General features: G+C 43.0%; 1 protein-coding gene across 5 annotated transcripts in view; it reads left to right on the top strand.

Moving 5' to 3' along the window:
- COL16A1 (collagen type XVI alpha 1 chain) overlaps positions 1–18,584 on the top strand; it is a 950,832-nt gene that overhangs the window by 763,979 nt on the left and 168,269 nt on the right. For all 5 annotated transcript variants that reach the window (XM_078680648.1, XM_078680645.1, XM_078680647.1 and 2 more), the window contains 5 exons: positions 1,348–1,401; positions 2,449–2,493; positions 4,059–4,112; positions 6,045–6,080; positions 9,721–9,783. In XM_078680648.1, coding sequence (XP_078536774.1) covers positions 1,348–1,401; positions 2,449–2,493; positions 4,059–4,112; positions 6,045–6,080; positions 9,721–9,783 — 252 coding nt within the window. The remainder of the gene's footprint in view (positions 1–1,347; positions 1,402–2,448; positions 2,494–4,058; positions 4,113–6,044; positions 6,081–9,720; positions 9,784–18,584) is intronic.

Genomic DNA, 18,584 nt, shown 5'->3' with positions numbered 1-18,584 from the left:
TGGCTCTCTGTGTGCAATTGCACAAACTTTGTTTCTGGACAAATTGGTGCTGCATTCTTGGCTACAGTTGTGACACCTTTTCACATTGGGCAATCATTACTCTCCCATCTTTCTTTGCCCTGCTCCATTCTTCAAAAGAGGAGGAGATACTGCATTGGCTGGAACCAAAAGAGCTTTAAGCTTTTGCAGTGATCATAACAAAGCCCATCAGGTGGGCAATCAGCATTTTTGGGGGTTCCTTTGGTCAAAGAAAGGAAAAGACTATGTTGAGGGGGATAGTCCTCTGCATTAAAATATGCCATACACTAGCCAATAACTATTCTAAGGGCCCAATCCCCCATGGCTGAGACTGCCACCACTATGACGGAATGCAGAATAGCTGTCGGTGACATATGTGAGGTCACGTTGTGGGCATCAGTGGACATGTTTACGAAGCACTACTGCCTTAAATATCAGGTACAGCAAATAGGAATTCTGCCTGTTCGGTCCTTCAAGACTTCTTGGTCTGAGCCCCCTCCACAGATTTCTTACTGTCCTTCTAACTCCTGGTTCTGAGTAGAGGCCTCTAAAAGAGGTCCCATATTAGAGTACTGCACACTGGTACTTCTTCCAGGGCACGGAAAAACTCAAGCAAGAAACTGACTAAGGCGCACAGGGTTGGCGCTTACATGCTGCTCCAGTCAGTAATTTCCAGTGATATGAAGGCAACGCAGAGCCACGTGGTGCTTGTGAGCACCATTATGAAAATACTTTGGATGCATTCTGGCACTAGGGGAATATTCTAAAGGTGAGGAATGCAGATGCAGTCCACCAGAAAGAGTGTTACCAATTGTAAGTAACTTGTTCTTCATGAATTGGTACAATGAGACCAAAAGATTATAGTTTAAAGTTGTAATTTAAGTTAACATGAAAAAACATTTCTTGAAATATTGTAGGTGACTGAAATGAGTATTGTTGAGACCTGAGAATCAAAAAGTGAAGGCAATGCTTGAACCAACACATTTAAACTTGCAGGCAATTTACTTGGGTAGCATAATTCATAACTTTTGCCAGTCTATGTCATGCAGAAAGTGCTATGCCTAGGGAAAACAGTATTATCCTGTCTCAGATGTAGAAGTCTGGCCCAGAATTCTAATTCATGCCCCTGCTAGTTGGCATGACACTCAACTCCTGATTCATTGCCGCCTCATTGATTGAGTGGACCCCAATCGCAACACAATTAAATAATAGATTAGCTATTAAGAAAATGGTCACATGACAGGTAAAAGATTGTATGATGTAGCCAATGAGAGTGGTGTTCCTAATATATAGTATAGCAATGTAACTATTTTCTTTCTGCTGCTATAGGGGACTAAAGGAGAGCGTGGATACACTGGGCCTGCAGGAGAGAAAGGGGAATCGGTGAGTGTCCTTCCATGCCAGAAAAACTACAGTTCCATGATTGGTTTAACTATTTGTAGGAAAAGATGGAGATGTGGATCATTACAGTTTTGATATAAAAGCTGCTATGAAAGTAGAGGCTTTGATTGATATTAAACACGCTTTTGAATCAAATTTTAGGTTCTGGAGGAGCCTACAATCTTTGACGATACTAATCATTCATTTGGATTATGAGAAAATGTGGGATTTAACGGCACAACTTCTGGATCATGGGACTCATAAATTGATTCCAGCCCTGTGGGTGAAGGAATTGAGCAAGCAGATTGTGCTTTATTTTATGTAGCTTGGAAAGTCTCTGAGGCACATTTAGATCCAGGAGGATGAAGGACTGTTCACCCTATTTCAAGATCCCCACCCGCCTCACAGCGATCTTTGTGCTGTGAAGAGCGCTGCTATGTGTTTTAAGAGCTTGCTCAGCAAACTGTTTTGTATTGAGGAAACAAACTCCCAAAAATATGACCATTTCCCCCCCTTCCAACCCACCCATGCGCAGGGAGCCTTCTCTCCTAGTGTGGAAGCCATTGTGCATTTTCCATGCAATGCGGGCAGAACAAATGAGTGAACATAGCTCTCAAAAGGACTGGCTACCCATCCCTATGACCTGACAGGCCACCAGATCAGAGTTTACAGTGGTGGAGCCAGCAGAGTTTCCACCGGTATAAACCTGGTGCTTCACCCAGTTCTAAATAGAGCAGAGGGCCCATGTGTTTTGAGGCCTGGGTTGCCACCTTCTAGATTGCATCGCAGGATCTGACCACTGTCCCACACTTGCCCTTCATCAGCTTCCTTTTTTCTTATGGGGAACATTGTAGAATAAACTAAACTCCAGGAGGTCTATTATTTTTCTTCTTGCTGCTGTTGTGTTCATGAACCCTGAAACAAGGGCTTACAAGATCAGTGACAGGTGAACCAGACGCCGGTATGTTAGGGGCGGCGGATGCAAACTCAGGTTGACATTCATGTTATCATATTTTTTGTTTCTAAAGGTGATTGGTTTCTCTTTTTCAGGGACCCCCTGGTTCTCCGGGCTTTCCAGGTGCCATGGGACCAGCAGTGAGTTCATGTTTTGCCCATGTTCTTGTCGATTCCAGTGTGTGAGTGTATGTGTGGGCGCACTCGGGTGGCTGAGTGTGTGTGGGTGGGTGAGTGTGTGCGCGTACTCTTGGGTGGGTGAGGGTGTGTGTGTCTGTGTGTGTGTGTTTCTTGATTGTGCCCTGTTGGTATCTGCGGCCTGCTAGCCCAGCACATTGCTTCGGACCTCTGCCAGGTTATGCGAGAGCAGTCATGGAAAGAGCTGAAATTACCAAATCCCCGCTGATTCAGCAGTCCTGCGTGGAAAACCGCACTTGACTGATGGAGCCCAGCGGCCGGTCTCTAAGCAACCGGTTAAACTTTACTTCCAACCCTTGTCAATACAAGCACCAGTCCATGAGTTCCAAGACCTGGGCCTGTCTCCTACAGTCGCTCCAGTGCTGTGACTGTGGAAACAAACCGCACAAAACCTGGATGAGCTCCAGCACTGAGCAAAACTGGCCCACACACAGTGTGCACTGTGCAGTGCTTCACATGGAAGTGCACAGTGCAGCTGCCTGCTCATGGGAAGCGTTGGTGCTCCTCTATTAAAATTATTGAACCCCTGCCGAGAAGTGGTACTACTCGGCCTTTAAAACGAAGGAAGACCATTTACTTAATGCCTGCCTGTTTAAAGCACTGACTGTGTAGATGCCCTTTAAGTCAAGCCTTTTCACAAGGCTATCATCGCACAGACAAGGTGCCATGCACGTAGGTAAAATCCGTGCCCTCCCACTGCCTCACTTCTAGCAGTGAGATATTCACAGAGCACCTTTCTTTATTATTCATGCACAAAAACAATTGAAAACTATTCCCAAGGTCTGAAAAAGACTGTTTTGAATAAAGTAGAAAATAAAACCTTTGAATTACCTCATTTTATTTATCCCTGTGTTTACCATGTGTTCTCTGTCCACTGTTTTATTTTCTAAATCTCATTAGTTTCGTTCGTTTGCACTTTTAAAGGATCATCGCTTCTACAATCTACCCACACACCAAGGCTTCACACACCATTTCTTCTAATATTATTATTCTTAAATGTTCTTTGCATTAATGTATGTACATCTTACCTGGGAAGCAAAGGCGCCCTGTACAAAGATTTGGGGAGACAGTTTAAAAGCGTTTTACATCTTGAATATACCGCAGGGGTGTGTGAGAGGACCATGGGACAACAAGAGGAACCTAGAAGGTACTTCTAACAGGGTTTGCGAAGGTCCATGAAACCCTGCGGGTTCAGCTCCATGGTGCAGAGGAGGAGGGAAGGAACAAGACCCATCAGTGGGGTTATTCTACAGCTCCCGGGTGCAGGGCTTGAGAAGGATTACCTTTTTTTTTTCACCTTTTTGACTTCTAATCCGCCTATATCATGGCTTCTTGAGTACAGGGACCAAAATTATTAAATGCTTAATACTCCTCAACAGTCCTATGCACCACAAGTTAGCCTGGTTGGAGAGACTGTTGAAGATGGACTGCTAATATTCCTGGGTATCGGGGAAGCAATATTACTCTAACAACCCTAACTGACCCCCTTTTCCTTGTATCTGTGACAGGGACCCCGTGGAGAACGAGGAACAACAGGGAATTCAGGCGAGAAAGGTGACCAGGTAAGAAGTGAATGTTCACAACCTGTGACTTGCCAAGACAGCCAAGTAGAATCCTTCCTGTTCAAGGGAAGTCAGAATGTCTGTGTGGTGCAGAGGTCTGCAGAGTGCTGCTCTGTTATGAGTTGAAAGTCGCATTGTTTGTGGAGCACCATGAAGAAACCGGTAAACAAACCTAACATGTTAAAACGGGTTACGGCGTAGCAGAAGAATGATGATGGCTACTTCAAGCACTGATAAACGGCACAGCTTGATCGTCACCATTGGGTAAACTACATCTCTGGACTTTCAATGGCCTTTGTTTAGACAGAGGGCTGGAGGTTACTACATTGACTGTCTCATGGGGAGACCGCCGGTTCATGGTCACGGCGCCAAGATTGTGGAATACCCTTCCTCAGTCGATCAGGACCAGTCACTCTCTCTGGTCATTTCGTAAAAAGCTAAAAACCTGGCTGTTTAATCAGTAAACCCTCTTATACTAGCTGTGGAGAATTTTGCAAAAGTTGCAGCGCCGAGGCGCCTAAGGGCAATTGTTCGCGCTTAATCAAATGTCATAAATAAATAAATAAATAAATACATTGGCCAACACTGCTTGGGTTGTAGGTAATCATTTATTTAAAGGCCACAACACGTTTTAACTGGCCATTTTTCCTTGGTATGCTGGTATAGTGTGAATAATATAGCAGGGATGTGTATTCACGTAAGGGCATGTATACTCAATTTGCTTTGGTATTTTAAACGTATGTGGTTAGTGGTTTCACCAGTCAATGTGGCAGGGTATAAGAGGGGCTGTCATTTCAGCAGGTTGTATTTGTTGTAATGCACATGTGAGATTCTCCAGTTAGGTAGTTTGGCTGTGTGTAGGTGGGTATTTTGGAAGTATGTAGTTTGGTATTTTTACAACATAGAGTTGGGTGTTTGGACATTTTTGTAGTTGGTTATTTTGGCAGGTATAGAGATGTAGTTTGGTGTTTGGGAATTAGGTAGTCTAAATTGATTTATTATGTTATCATGAAGTGTGAAACTGAGTAATGTCTGCATAATGATTTACAATATTTTGGTCAGATAAGAGTTGTGTAGCAGTTGCTGGTGCTTGAGTGTTTCCATGCATAGATAAGTCAGTTTGTGGCCTCCTTCAGTAGGATACTACATGCTGTGTTTAGGTATTCGGGCAAGATGGAATGCATTATTTCTGAACAGTGTTGTTGGCTTTCATTGTCAGATGTAGTTGTGTAGCTGGGTGGCATTAGAATTTGCCAACATTCAAATAGGTATGTGAAGAGGCAAGAATTAAGAGTTGTTGAAGTCCAATTGACTGATCAATGCCCATATCTTATGTTCTTAGGATGGAACCCTTGGTAAGTGAGCAGTTCTGTTAGAAAGGTGTCTTGACCAGTGGTTCTTAACCTGTGGTCCGAGAACCCCTAGTGGCCCACGAGGCCTACTCAGGGGGTCTGCAATGGTTTACAAAATTAATTCATATTAATATTAATAAAAGACATATAAATAAAGAAGCAACATTAAAGATTTCAATTTTTTTCTATATTTGATAGTGAAATAAACAAAATATTTAAATATTTGGACATTTGTTTGATGTATACTTGTTTCTGTTTTTTGAGGTATTGTTTGAGGTTCAAATCATAGTCCGTAGCCCTGGCTTCCAAAGATGATGCAGTGGAAGTCCATGGATTCCACTAATGATTCAGTGGGTTCCACAGACATCGAAAGGATAAGATCCGCTGGTCTAGATAGTTCAGTAGTTAAACAAGTACATGTACCTTATTCTTTCAATGACACTACGTTTACCCAATAGAATGTCCTTAAAGAGAAACAGCCTTTTGTTTTATCACCTCTTCACTTTAGCCTTTATCTTAATAGAGCATTGCTCATACCCTGCTCTTGATGCTATAATTAACAGATTGCTTCTTTTTTCAGGGATTCCAAGGAGAGCCTGGATTCCTAGGACCACCTGTAAGTACCGTTGGGCAGCAAGTCCTCTCTTTGCACATGGACGAGTTACTGTAGGTGGATGCTGATCAGTACGACGAAGATGTCAAGAGACACCATATTCTCTTCATCACTCTTATTATCAAAGTAGCTCAACAGGCTAAGAGACTTAAGTGTCACTCCAAAGCATCATGGTATAGGGATGCCGGAGATGTCACACCATGCAAAGACCTGGCAGCCTCTAAGCAGGCCAAAAGCTACTGCGGTCTTTGGTGGCTTTCCCTACTGAGTCAACACATAGGAGGAATACAGTAAATAATCTCGCAGCATATAGGAACGAACTTTCATGCCCATCTAGTCTGCCCCTTATTCTTAATTTCTGATGGTTTACAGCCCACATATGGACACCGTGACCAGCACACTTTGCAGACGCATAACTGTCAGTAAATTTATAGTTGGGGAAGGAGGGAACAAGAGCATTGTTGGAATGTCAACCCTTAGCATCTTCTTATAAATAAGGCCCCTGTTTCTGTAACGGATATAGCTCTCACTGAGCCTTGAATATATTGAGTGTGATTGCAATGCAATACTCTAGCTGAGCTGTGGTCGCCTACTGCAATTAGCCTTGAATACTCACTGTTGCAAACCTTAGAAAGTTAGGTGTACAAAGCGAGTAGTTTGGGTATTCAATTGGGACCCTGGGAGTGGGACATGAATGGAAAAAAACATTATTCTGCAAGGATACTACCCAGTAACCACCTACTGTCCTACTGATTTGGCACCACACTCTCATCACAGGTTCCTTCTGCCTTCATTACCCCATGTGCAGATATTGGGAGCACTTAAAAATAGATTACATTTGGCCATATAAAAAAAGTCTGACAATGCGCCAAGAATGTGGGCAAATCTCTGTGGTGAGCATAGAGACTGTGCAACCACCACTGTTAGATCTGGCCTAGTGAGTAAGATGTAGTCATGGAACTATGAGACCTGACATCTAATCCTTACTTTACTATTTTACCACAATATGCTGACTTTAACAGTTACATAAAAAATATGGACAGGGTTCCCAACAAAGTGGTATTTCATGGGGAGGGCAGTCCCTAGTTCTTGCCATCTGAGCCGCCTGCAGCACCAACTTAAGAATCAGGAGACGTATTTTTAATCGAGGCCTCCAAATGTGAACAAATTGTGTGCTCTTGAGCAATTTTCATAGTACTCCTGATGTTCTCAAAGACTGAACTTACTTGGTGTCAGGCCAAACAGGTCAGAAGTCAATCCACAATATTACCTAGTGAAGAGAGCTCCCATTCTCAGGGTCTGCTCACTGAAATCATGGGAATGTTACAGCCCTGAAATGTGTAGGTGTGCATTGCAATCTTGCTTCTCACGCAAAGGAAAATTGTTTGACCTTGGGCACATCATGTTCTCCCTTTACCTTTGTGCCCATGTGTGCAATTATGTGAGAACTTCAAACCAAACTAAATACAGAAAATGAACACTTAGGCACGTACCTGTACAGGCACAGTTTTCATTTAAACATGATTTTGATTTCATCATATTGTCATTGTTCAGTGGAGGTAGTTGACAGGTAAAAAGCACCTGGATCACCAAAATGTGGCAAGTATATCCTTCTGTTAAGGTCATAGTTACCGGAATTATGTAACAATGGATAGCCAAATTATCCAACAGAGCAGCGGTGGCTGGCAGCACTAGAGTTTGGGGGTGGGCAAATGGGTGGTGGGTGGATGACGTCACGCGTATATATTTATTAAATAAAATATACTTAATAAATAAAGATTAAATACATACTTATTAAATAAAGAATAGAAATAGGCTCTTACCTTCCTGCACGAGTGTCCCTGCCACAGTTCTCTTCTTCTCGGCTCTGCCTCCAGCACGGGACCCTCAACAACTCCCTAACTAATCCTGGTGCTGCTCTCATGCTGGTTGCTGTTGAGGAGCGCTGTCATTCTGTGCGCTCGCTTGACATAAAGTTATAGTCCTTCTTCTATTTTTGGGAAAAGTCCAGTTTTTTTGCTTTAAAATTCTGGTCACCCTACCGTTACTAGACAGCCGGCCAAACAGACATGCGCACTTTAAACTATGTACAGGCAGCCCACCACTCCTCCCTGCTGCAACTCAGCAGGCTCCGCCAATCCTGAAATTCGGTTCGGGACAGGTTGACGAAAAATAAAATGGTAATGAATTAGCTTCATTACCATTATATTTTTCGTCTCCGAGGCTTTTCTGGGGTTATTTTTGTGGGTTGACGCTCCTCCGCTACTATGTAGGAGTCACTCCTACAACACAGATCACTAAATTATGTGTCAAGGAAAGGCAAATTATGCGACAATCGTGCAGCAATTCTTTCCTTCAGCTCTGCAGAGCAGTATAGTCCATATTATAATTATTATATACATGCCTCACTAAGAAGTACTTCTGGTTTCTAGACAAGGGACCTTAAAAAGAGATGCAGCGTTATTTGTGAATCTTAAAAAGTTTCAGTGTCCTGGTCAAATAAAGGCAGCTTTGAGAACAGTCTCCAAAGAATGGATCATTCCGCCACCCAGTTTGAATTACAGTTAAAAAATCAAGATTTGTGATTCCTGCTGCATACAAAAGTCGTTCCCCCTTTACGTCAGTCAGGGACATTTTCATTATCGGCCAACATAGTCATCTCTTTAATTGGCTGATTAGAGCAATCTGCAGACAAAGACAACCCGTTAATGTTTGTAATGTGCCTCATTCAACATTGCGCCTGGTGTGCCACAATTTTAATATTTCTTCATCTGATTGGGATATCATTTTCTTATTGTTAAAATATGGAAATTATGCGGGCGCTATTTCATTGTGCAGTAAGTGAGGTAAAATTCATATTTTTTTTGTTTTTTCCAGTTTCTCTGATTATGGTTAGATTAAATATGTATGGAAACAGCTACTTTCCAGTGCATTCCAAAAGTAATGGAAAATAGAATAAAAAATACCTGAAGTATTTATTAAGTTTATCTTATAACTCTTTGCTTCATAAAGAGTCCTCTAATGTGTAGTCTAGAGGCAATGATTTGCCATAAACTCAGGCTGGTAGATATAAAGGCTTAGGATTTCAGGCCTTGTCCCTGCTGGCCCAGGCCACATCACTGCAGGTGCTCACTGTCCTCCTCATTATCACTTTGAAAGTAAACATGTTCCTGAAGCAAGACCTGTGAAGGACACCTTCTATACTTTGGGCCCTACCCTCCAGACACCATGTCAGCACATGGTAGCTCTCACAAGCACCTCTGCAGAGCTCTTGTTCAATCTGTCAGTGGTGAGGCATCCCACTGGGCCTCCCTGAGCAGAGCAATCTATCTTCTCAAGTAGTTGTGCAAGTTGATTAGCCTTTGTCATCTTGTGATGAACAAACTGCAGTCCATCTAGGTGTGATACACCTCCAATGTAGAAGAATTCTGCAGACATCAGGATTGTTTGCAACCTCAAGTAGAGTCTTCCATTACCTCCCGCATGCTATTGCTTGAAGGCAAAATGGTACGGTTCTGTAATGTGGAGGAACTGTGGAAAGAGGTGTGAGAAATGTAGAATCAAGATTTACAACCACATGTTGATGTATGTGTTTAAAATATGTTGTGTTGTACTCACACTTCCAATTTTCTTTTTTTTCCAGGGTCCCCCTGGCTTTCCAGGAAAAGCTGGAGTTTCAGGCAGTCCTGGTTCTCCTGGTGAGAAGGTGAGTACTGAAGTTGCGGTCCAAATTGACTGAAGGAGGAAGTGCGATGGAACAGTTTGTAACTAAACACGCTTTTTCTGTAAGGCACATTCCAAGTTCTGATTTTCTGTTGAGGTATATTCTAGTCTGTGGAATCAATGTTCATAAATATTCTTAAACTAGCCCCCCCCTTGTAACTCCAATACACTGACTAAATGATCAAGTGATTGATAGCTGGGGGAAGGCCCTTTCTCGGATGGGCTCACTGCAGAGTTTTCTTTTTTCAAAAATTATAAGGCGATTTTGGCCCATAACTTACTGCAAACTGGTAGGCTACCTCCCTCCACTAGAGAGGCAGTGGTCCGTGTACTCCTTAAACTGGGTAAAGAAGATGCACAGTGCCAGGCCAACCAAGCTTTATCAATTCAATAAAATCCTAACTAAAATTACGGGCACTAGACCTGTTCATACATTATTGGTTGTCCCTAAACAATATAGGTTCATCCCCAGCATAGCACCATCACATATCTACGTACATTATTTGCAATAATGCAACAGATATATCCAGAGGTGGAGGCCGTATTGACCTTTTTTGGAAACAAGAAGACCTTAGACTCGCTGGAGTGGGCATTCCTCAACACAGCATTAGAATATATGGGTCTAGGTGGGTATATTGCAGGTCTAGTCCACCATTATACAAGGATCCCATTGGTAGGATATGCGTGAATAATTCTATATCACACAGTTTCCCAATTAGTAGGGGCACCAATTAAGGATGCCCACTCTCACCTTTCCAGTTTGTCCATCCGATTGAGCTTGGGCCTATAGACTCAGGCTTTATCACTGACAGACAGGATTATCATTCCCTACCAGAAGAATGTGTTTTTTTTTATGCTGACAAAATTCCGCTATTTGTTAAAAATTCCTCTGTCAATTTGCCCCCCTTGATACTGGAGATCATTACGTTTGGTGAATTATCCGGGCTTAGAATACATTGGAAAAAATCTGATTTATTTCCTCTTACCCACAATACAGCTAGACCTAAGCTGGAGTACCCCCTGAAATGGTGCCCTAAGTCGATCAAATAGACATAGTGATCTGCAACAATTATGTACCAGGACTTGAAAAGCTATGTAATCAAGGGGAGAGATTGTTTTAGTTGTCATAGTCCATGGCAGGATTAACCGCAATTTTTAAAATGGTGGTTCTTCCAAAATATCTTTGTTTAAAAACATTCCCATTTCACTGAACTCTCTCTATTTTTAGCTTCCTCTGACTCTTTTGGCCGCAGTGATATGGGCTGGGAAGCAATCCAGAACCAAGTAGGACTTACCAATACTTACAAGACCAATGGCAAAGGGGGGCCTCTGCTGTCTGGCTTTCAAAGAGCTGCTAAATATTGGGGGTTCTCATTTTCCCCATTTAGTAATAGAGAAGGATCAGGTAGAACTAGGCACCCTGATCACCATCTTAAGTAGATCACAGCTGAGGCCATCTTTTGAGATTCATATAATCTCTTGTACCCACTTGGCATTGTGGTCATTGGCTTGAAAAGCAGGGCATGCTGTGCATTACGCACCTGCCATGGTAATGGAAAATAACTCATTGTTCTAGCTCCCTTTCAAATCCATTGTGATGGCAACCCTTGTCCTATATTCCTTACGGGTGAGTGCTCTTTGAAGGCCATGCACAGCAGGAGAGTGCCCTCTAAGGGGTTTAATATTGTAATACGATCTTAATTTATGTTAATAAAAGTACTGAAAGTCACTGGAAAAAACAAAGGTTAAAGTGAAGTTATATTTAGGTATGGTAATAAGATTGTACATTACTTTTAAAAAACTGAAATACACTGAACAAAGCAAACATTAAAGTGACATTATAGTTAATTGTGGTAATAATATCTAACTTTGTACTAAAAAAAAACCCTCAATGAAGAAAACTAAATATTAAAGTGATGTAAGATCAGTCATAACTTTACGTTTTGAACAAAAAAAACACTGAAATTCACGTTATAGTTAGCAGCGCAAACTATAACGTGTTCCCTTTCCATTCCCTGCTTATCATCTCACATATCACGTCACTCATGACATGTTCAAGTCTATCATTGATGACATCAGCTAAGACATGTCATTTGATATTATTGATGACTTAGCTGAAAATATCACTGTTGACCACTCTAGTCACGATAAGCTAGATGCACACTAAAATATTGGCCCAACGCCTGTTTTTCATTGAAAACACTTTATAAAAGTGCCATTTCTAAAATAGTAATGTTAAGTGCAACTTTACTATAAAGAGGATTTATCATTACCATTCCAATAATATAAAACACAATGCAACTCCTCCTTTCTAATCCGGAATCATAGCTTTAAAATGTATTAAGGAATTCCCAATGTTAAACAATGAGAGGAGTAGGTCTCGCAGTAGTGAAAAATAAACATGTATGTTAGTCACTACCACAATATGCGAAACTTAAAAAAAATGTCCTACCTTTTACTTTCACAGCACCCTGCTCCATGGGCTACCGAGGGCCTGCCTTAAGAATGACTTATGTGTAATAAAAGGGTAGTTCAAGGCTTGGCAAAGGGCTTTAAATGCCAAGTCAAAGTGGCAGTAAACTGAGCATGAGGGTCCTGCAGTGGCAAGTCTGAGAGGGGTTTTAAAGGCTACTTGGGTGGGTGGCACAATCAGTGCTGAGGCCCACTGGTCGGATTTAATTTACAGGCCCTAGGTATATGGTATATCTGTTTTCAAGGAACTTATAAGTAAACTAAATATGCCAATTGTGTATACACCAATGTTACCATGTTCAGGGGAGAAGCACATGCACTTTACCACTGGTCAGCAGTTGTAAAGTGCTCAGAGTCCTAAGGCCAAAACAAAGAATCAGTAAAAAGAGGAGGTAAGCAAGCTAAACATTTGGGAAACAACCACAGAAAGGATGACCGGTCTAACACGCCAATACAGAATTTAAGACATGAAATTAAGTACTAAATAGTGCAGAATTATGTAAACCCAAATTACTCCCACTCCCTCTACATACCCAGGAGGTTTTAGGTGGTGAAGGCCTTCACCCTGAACTGAACACTTTGCGGATAGCCGACCTCTTATGGGCAATCGAGCACACATGGATTAACAACTACTTACTGCGTACAGTGTTCACTCCTGTGCACAACTTCTTCTGCAGAGGCTACTCCCTCCAGTCAGGGCCCCTTAAGAGAGTAAGCACCTACTACATACAACCATCGCCCTGTAGTAGCAACGCTTATACAGAACTTGTGGGCAATCAACAAGACACAACTCTCAAATTGGAATGTCATCGGTGATGAATTTCAGCATTAGTTTAGTTTTAAATGTGAAGTTATGACTCACATTTTCACCTAACTGTAATGTAACATTACCCTTTGGTTTTTTTCAGTGAATATCTAGAATATTTTTCACATAAAGTTAGACATTATTAGCATACCTAATCTATAATATCACTTTTACCTTTTTTTCAGTGAAAAAATATATATTTTCTGCATAAACCTGGATATTCACTCATTTGTAAATTGGGCCGGCAGATCGAGATTTCGACAGACAGGGAACTGCATCAATGTTGCGACTGTGTACCCTGTTAAATAAATTCTAAATCAGACCCTTATTTTCCTTTCTTCTGGAGAACAGATGAAATAGGTAGTGTGCTGACTTTTACCAAGTTCACCAGAGTTCTTAGACAGAAATAAATCTTCAAGGGGCATAGTTACAAGGGCTTTATCTCTGCTTTTTTGGCTTAAAAAGCCAAAAAAGCGGAGATCAAAATATAGCCCTTTTTAGAAGAGGGTGCTAACATGCATAATCGCATGTTAGCACCCTTTTGCACCACGCTTACCTTTGCATCTCTAATGAGATGCAAAATGGGCGTTCCTGACATACACTACATGTCAGGACATCAATAGCGCAGCTTCGCGCTATCAGAAAGGATGCCCTAGCATTTTAGCAGACATTAGTATTTGGAGAAAACTGCTGTTTTCTCCAAAAACTAACATCTGCTAAATTCTTGACTCAGCCACCCCTAACATAGGGGTTGGATTGTGCTGATACTACCCTTTAGGTCGTATCAGCACGATTATCACCCTTTTGCAGGGAACATCGCTGGAAAACCAGGGATGTTCCCTGCAAAAGGGAGATAACCTCGCTATCTCTGGAATTTTTATCGCCCTGGAGTAATGCGTTGTTAATTACGCACTACCAGGGCGATAAAAAGCAGAGATAGCTTGCGATAATCTAATTATTGCTAAGCACGGCCAGCGATAATTATTGCTGGCCGTTACTAATATGCCCGCAAGTTTCTCCAACCTTGCAGCTTCTTGGAACCACAGGTTAGGGTAAAATTGGGTAGACTATGAAAATGATTGCCTAACAGTCATGAGATTGTGAAGATCATTTCAATAGTTACATGGTGCTATATTTTTCTTTTTCTGATGCCCATAGCAAATGATCAGGCTGTGGAACTTTGGTGCCCTGGCCTTCATGCCACCCCCTCCTTAAGGACTTCATCACTCACTGTTGCCTTGCTTGAGCTTCAGGACATTGCCCTATTTGCTGTGGCACTGTGCACCATGCTATTGTGTGCCAGTACAAGATGTGAATGAGTCTGGTGATTTGCTGCTTTCTTTAAAGCTACAGTGTAATTCCATCTCCCTGTACATGTTTTTATGTCAAGTATTCTAGAGAATCTCTGTTGGTCTTTGCCAACCTATACCTGTTTGTATGCCCTTTTCTGTGTGGTTACCCCATTTTTTCAAACTTTTGCAGGAACCTATATTGTTTTCTGGCAGTAGACCTCTGAGCACTTTACCCTTGCTAACGAGTGGTAAAGTGCCTGTGCTTCTGTTTTAAACATGGTCGAATTGGCATATTCCTAAGTGGTATATTTACTTACCTACAAGAGCCCAGTATATGGTAGAAAATGTATTCTGGGCCTGTAAAAACACATCACCCAACACCTATGAGACCTCCACTGGCTCCTCATCGAGAAGAGAGTAACCTTCAAGAGCCGGTAGAAGAGCCTACTCCTACATCACGGCAAATACCTGGAACGAGCTCTGCTCAACATCAGACATTCCCCCACTTTGCACATTAATAGGAACAGCCTCAAGACCTGGCTCTTTGGCTGATTCGGAGCTGCAAGCCACCCCTCTTCCCCCCCCCCTCCACCCCCCCAGCGTCTTGAGACCCTCACAGGTGAGTGGTGCGGTTTACAAATTCCTGATTGATTGATTGATTGATTAAGTTGTGTCATTAGAGAACTTCAGCAAATATTGTGTCATCTACTACAGTGATAACGTAAACCGCGTCTGCAAGCCTACCTTTGTAGCCTGACTATGGCAATTACAAAACTGCAAAATGACCAATCAAAAGACTGGAGTAAACGAGGAAGGTGTCAAGAGAACCTGACCCTAAGAAGCAGCATGAAGTAACAACCCAGTCAGAGATCTCGGACTCAAAGTACAACAAGAGGCCCTTGGCATCAATGCACTCAACAAGTAAAGGACAACAGAGGCAGACACAGCAAAATGGGTCCAAACTCAGGGACACTGATAGAAGCAAGATTTTGAGATCCTCGTCGACCCTCATTAACACCAGGAGGCGATTGGGAAACGGTAAAGAAGAAGAACAAGAAGCCACTGATTCCTAAGAGAAAAACTCCATTGATGCCTGAAACCGAGCAGCAAGCATTTGAGGTCAAATGCAAGGAGCAATGGATCAAACCCTAAATGGAAGCACTTTGTCGGGGGAAGGAAGTTTTAGAGGATGTGCTTCAATGGTTTCAGATCCTAGTTTGGCTATCAGATTCAAAATCACTCAAAGAAGAACAGGGAGACATTGTGCTTCCCAACACCATAGCCCCATGAAGAAGAACAGGAGAGGTTATATGATTATAAGAATCAGGGGACACTACAATCCTCAAGGACCGAGAGACACAGGAGGAAGACTGGCAAGCCCTTAATTCTGATTCCTGAGAGGAAGACTTGTGACCTGGCAGTGTACAATACTCATGAGGAGAGCTGTGGACACCTATGGGGTGTACCGCAAAGATCCTTGAAGCACTCTTGTCATCACAGAAGAAGCACCGTTAGCTGCGGATTCTCCCAAGAATTGACCAAACGATGGAAGCTTTTTGAGAACCATCCTCCCCAAAGGCAATGACTACTCGAGTTGAGAAAAAATGCAGACACTCCTCCAAGGATCCTGTCTTTTCAAGAGGAACATGATTGCAGACTCAGTCATAGCCACCAGAGCCAGAAGGAGAGGAAATGCCTCCACATAAACAGGCCACCACCAGACATGCACAACAAGTGGATAGAGGTGGTGGGCAGGAAGACAGACGAGAGCTGTGGTCACCCAAGTGAGACCCACCAATTTCAATGTGCTCCTCAATTGCTGTGGTCCTCGGCAGTGGGAGGAAATCAAGCAGATCATGCAGTACTCTCACGAGCAGTACAAGGGCAAACAAATTGTGCAGGATGGGAAGACCATTGCCAACACCTGCAACAAGTCGGCCCTCGGTGCAGCAGATCTGGCCAGCAGACAAATGTGCAATGCACAACCCTGAGAAGCCCCGCCTGGTTGTGAGTCTCTAGGGTGAAGCCCAAAGTGCAAGCCTCATGCATCTAAATGCCTTTCAGAGGTGATGCCCTCTTTGGGCCAGTGGTGGATAAGGCCCTACAGCAAATAAAGAAAGACAATAGAACAGCACAGGCAATGGGGGCGCTTCAGTTTCAAGGGTTTTATCAAAAGAAGGACCATAACATCAAAGAGGTCACCGGGCAGAAGAAGTTTCAGCACAGAAAGTTACACCCATCCTTAGGCCAGCAATCATGCCAGCATGGCACACCACTGAAATGACAATAGTGTCCACATTAGCTCTTTAGTGGCAAAGGCAGTGGAAGAGGACAAGCCCCAAATGCCTTGTCCTGCAGTCGAGTGGCTTTCACCATGCACACCTGCAGCACAAAAAAACAGTAGTGGGCAGAATAGGGGGACTCCTTCATGAATGGAGATCAATCACCTAGGGCAATTGGACAGGGAAGGCTCCACCGTTTGAGCAGAAGAGCATCGCCCCACAAAGAAAAGTGCCAGTCCAGAGCTGAAAAATGAAATGGTGATAACATTTATTTATTGCCACTTTAGTTTTTAACAACCGACCCGTCCAAAACTGAGTGACAGGACAGGGCGGTGTCAGTGCTGCCGAGTGGCAGCAGGGAGCTCTGTGCTTTAAAATGCACATGTCTTTTGGCTGGCCGACCGTCATGCGATGGCCAGCTAGACATGCACATTTTAAAGCCTCTAGTGCTCTTGGGAGTGCTGAGTGAGGTCGCTCACTCCAATCCTGGCTCTGCTTTCATGCTGGTGAAAGCAGCACCAGTATTGGTTAGTGGAGTTGGCTGGGACCCGCGGTGGAAGCCTGACTTCAGAGAACGCCGAAGGAGGAGGAAGGAAAGGGTATTTCTTTTAGTGTGTGTGTCCCCACCCCACCACTCTCGGTACATGCCAGTCACCAATGCAAATGGAAACTGAAAATAATACAGCTCAGGTATTGAATTGAGTAGCTCAAAAAGCTGTCCACTATACCACAACGAGCAAAGATTTACTGCAGAGACAATGTATTCCCTTTACCGCAGGAAATAAAGGAACTCGTACTAAAGCGAGCAATAGAAAAGGTCCCCAAAAATTAAACAAACTAGGGGCCTATTCAGGTTACTTCCTCATACCAAAGCCAGATCAGTCCTTAAGGGCAACATTGGACCTCAGACAACTAAACAACTGCATAAGAACTCAACGTGTACAGGAGGTTATTATATTCCTGAAAAGACTACATGGTCATAGTAGGCTGAAGGAGGCTTACCTGCACATTCCAATGTATCACAGCCACAATAAGTACTATAAGTTCTTTGTGGACAAGGTGCATTATCAATTCGAAGTGTTGCTTTTTGTTTGGCATGAAGTCTGTAGCGAGGATTTCCACGTAGTGCCTGTCTGCAGTAGCCTCAGACATACGAAGACAAGAGATACATGTTTACCCCTTTCTAGATGATTGGTTGGTAAAAATAAGATCACAAGACCAAGAGAACATCCACATAGTAATGCTAACACAAATCAAGCAGGGGTTCATGGCAAACACGGACAATTACTGCCCGGTCCCAGAGCAGGAGGAAGTACTCTTGAGGGCTACACTAAATTCAAAGAGAGCAAGGGCATACCCAATTCTCAGGAGAATCATGGCATAGAATGTGCAAACTTTCCTGTAGCAGAAGCAGCAGTCTATAGTGAGAATGTTAAAGAAACTGTGAAGGGAACAACGGCATCTTTCATACCACTCATTCCACATGCCAGACTGCACATGCACCCAATTTAGAAATGGTTACAAAGCAAATGATCACAGACCACAGGGAGTTGGGTATACCTAGTGGCTGTCACGGAGAGGTTTCAGAAAGAGATAAAATGTTGGAACACATTACCATGGAAGACCCTTCAAAGTGCGTACTCCAAAAGTGACTATTATCACAGAAGCATCCCACATGGGATGTGGGTGCACATGGGAAACCTCATCATCAGTTGCATGTAGAGCCCGACGAAGGTGGTCAAGCACAAGCACATCTCAAGACCTTCTTGGTCTACTACCCTCCTGCATCCTTCTCGTTGGTCATGCCAGGTGGCACATGGGGGCTGTGTAGTGGGGTCTTAGTAGGCCCAGCACTAGGGGAACCTGTCAGACTCCGTTCAGGTTTCAGAGGAAAGTGCAAAAGATCTGCAGTTGTGGCTTCTTGATAGCAGTT

This window comes from Lissotriton helveticus, chromosome 3_1 (genome assembly GCF_964261635.1).
Source record: "Lissotriton helveticus chromosome 3_1, aLisHel1.1, whole genome shotgun sequence".
Lineage (NCBI taxonomy): Eukaryota > Metazoa > Chordata > Amphibia > Caudata > Salamandridae > Lissotriton > Lissotriton helveticus.
The sequence above is the reverse complement of the archived record's forward strand: the minus strand, read 5'-3'. Positions and strand labels throughout refer to the sequence as shown.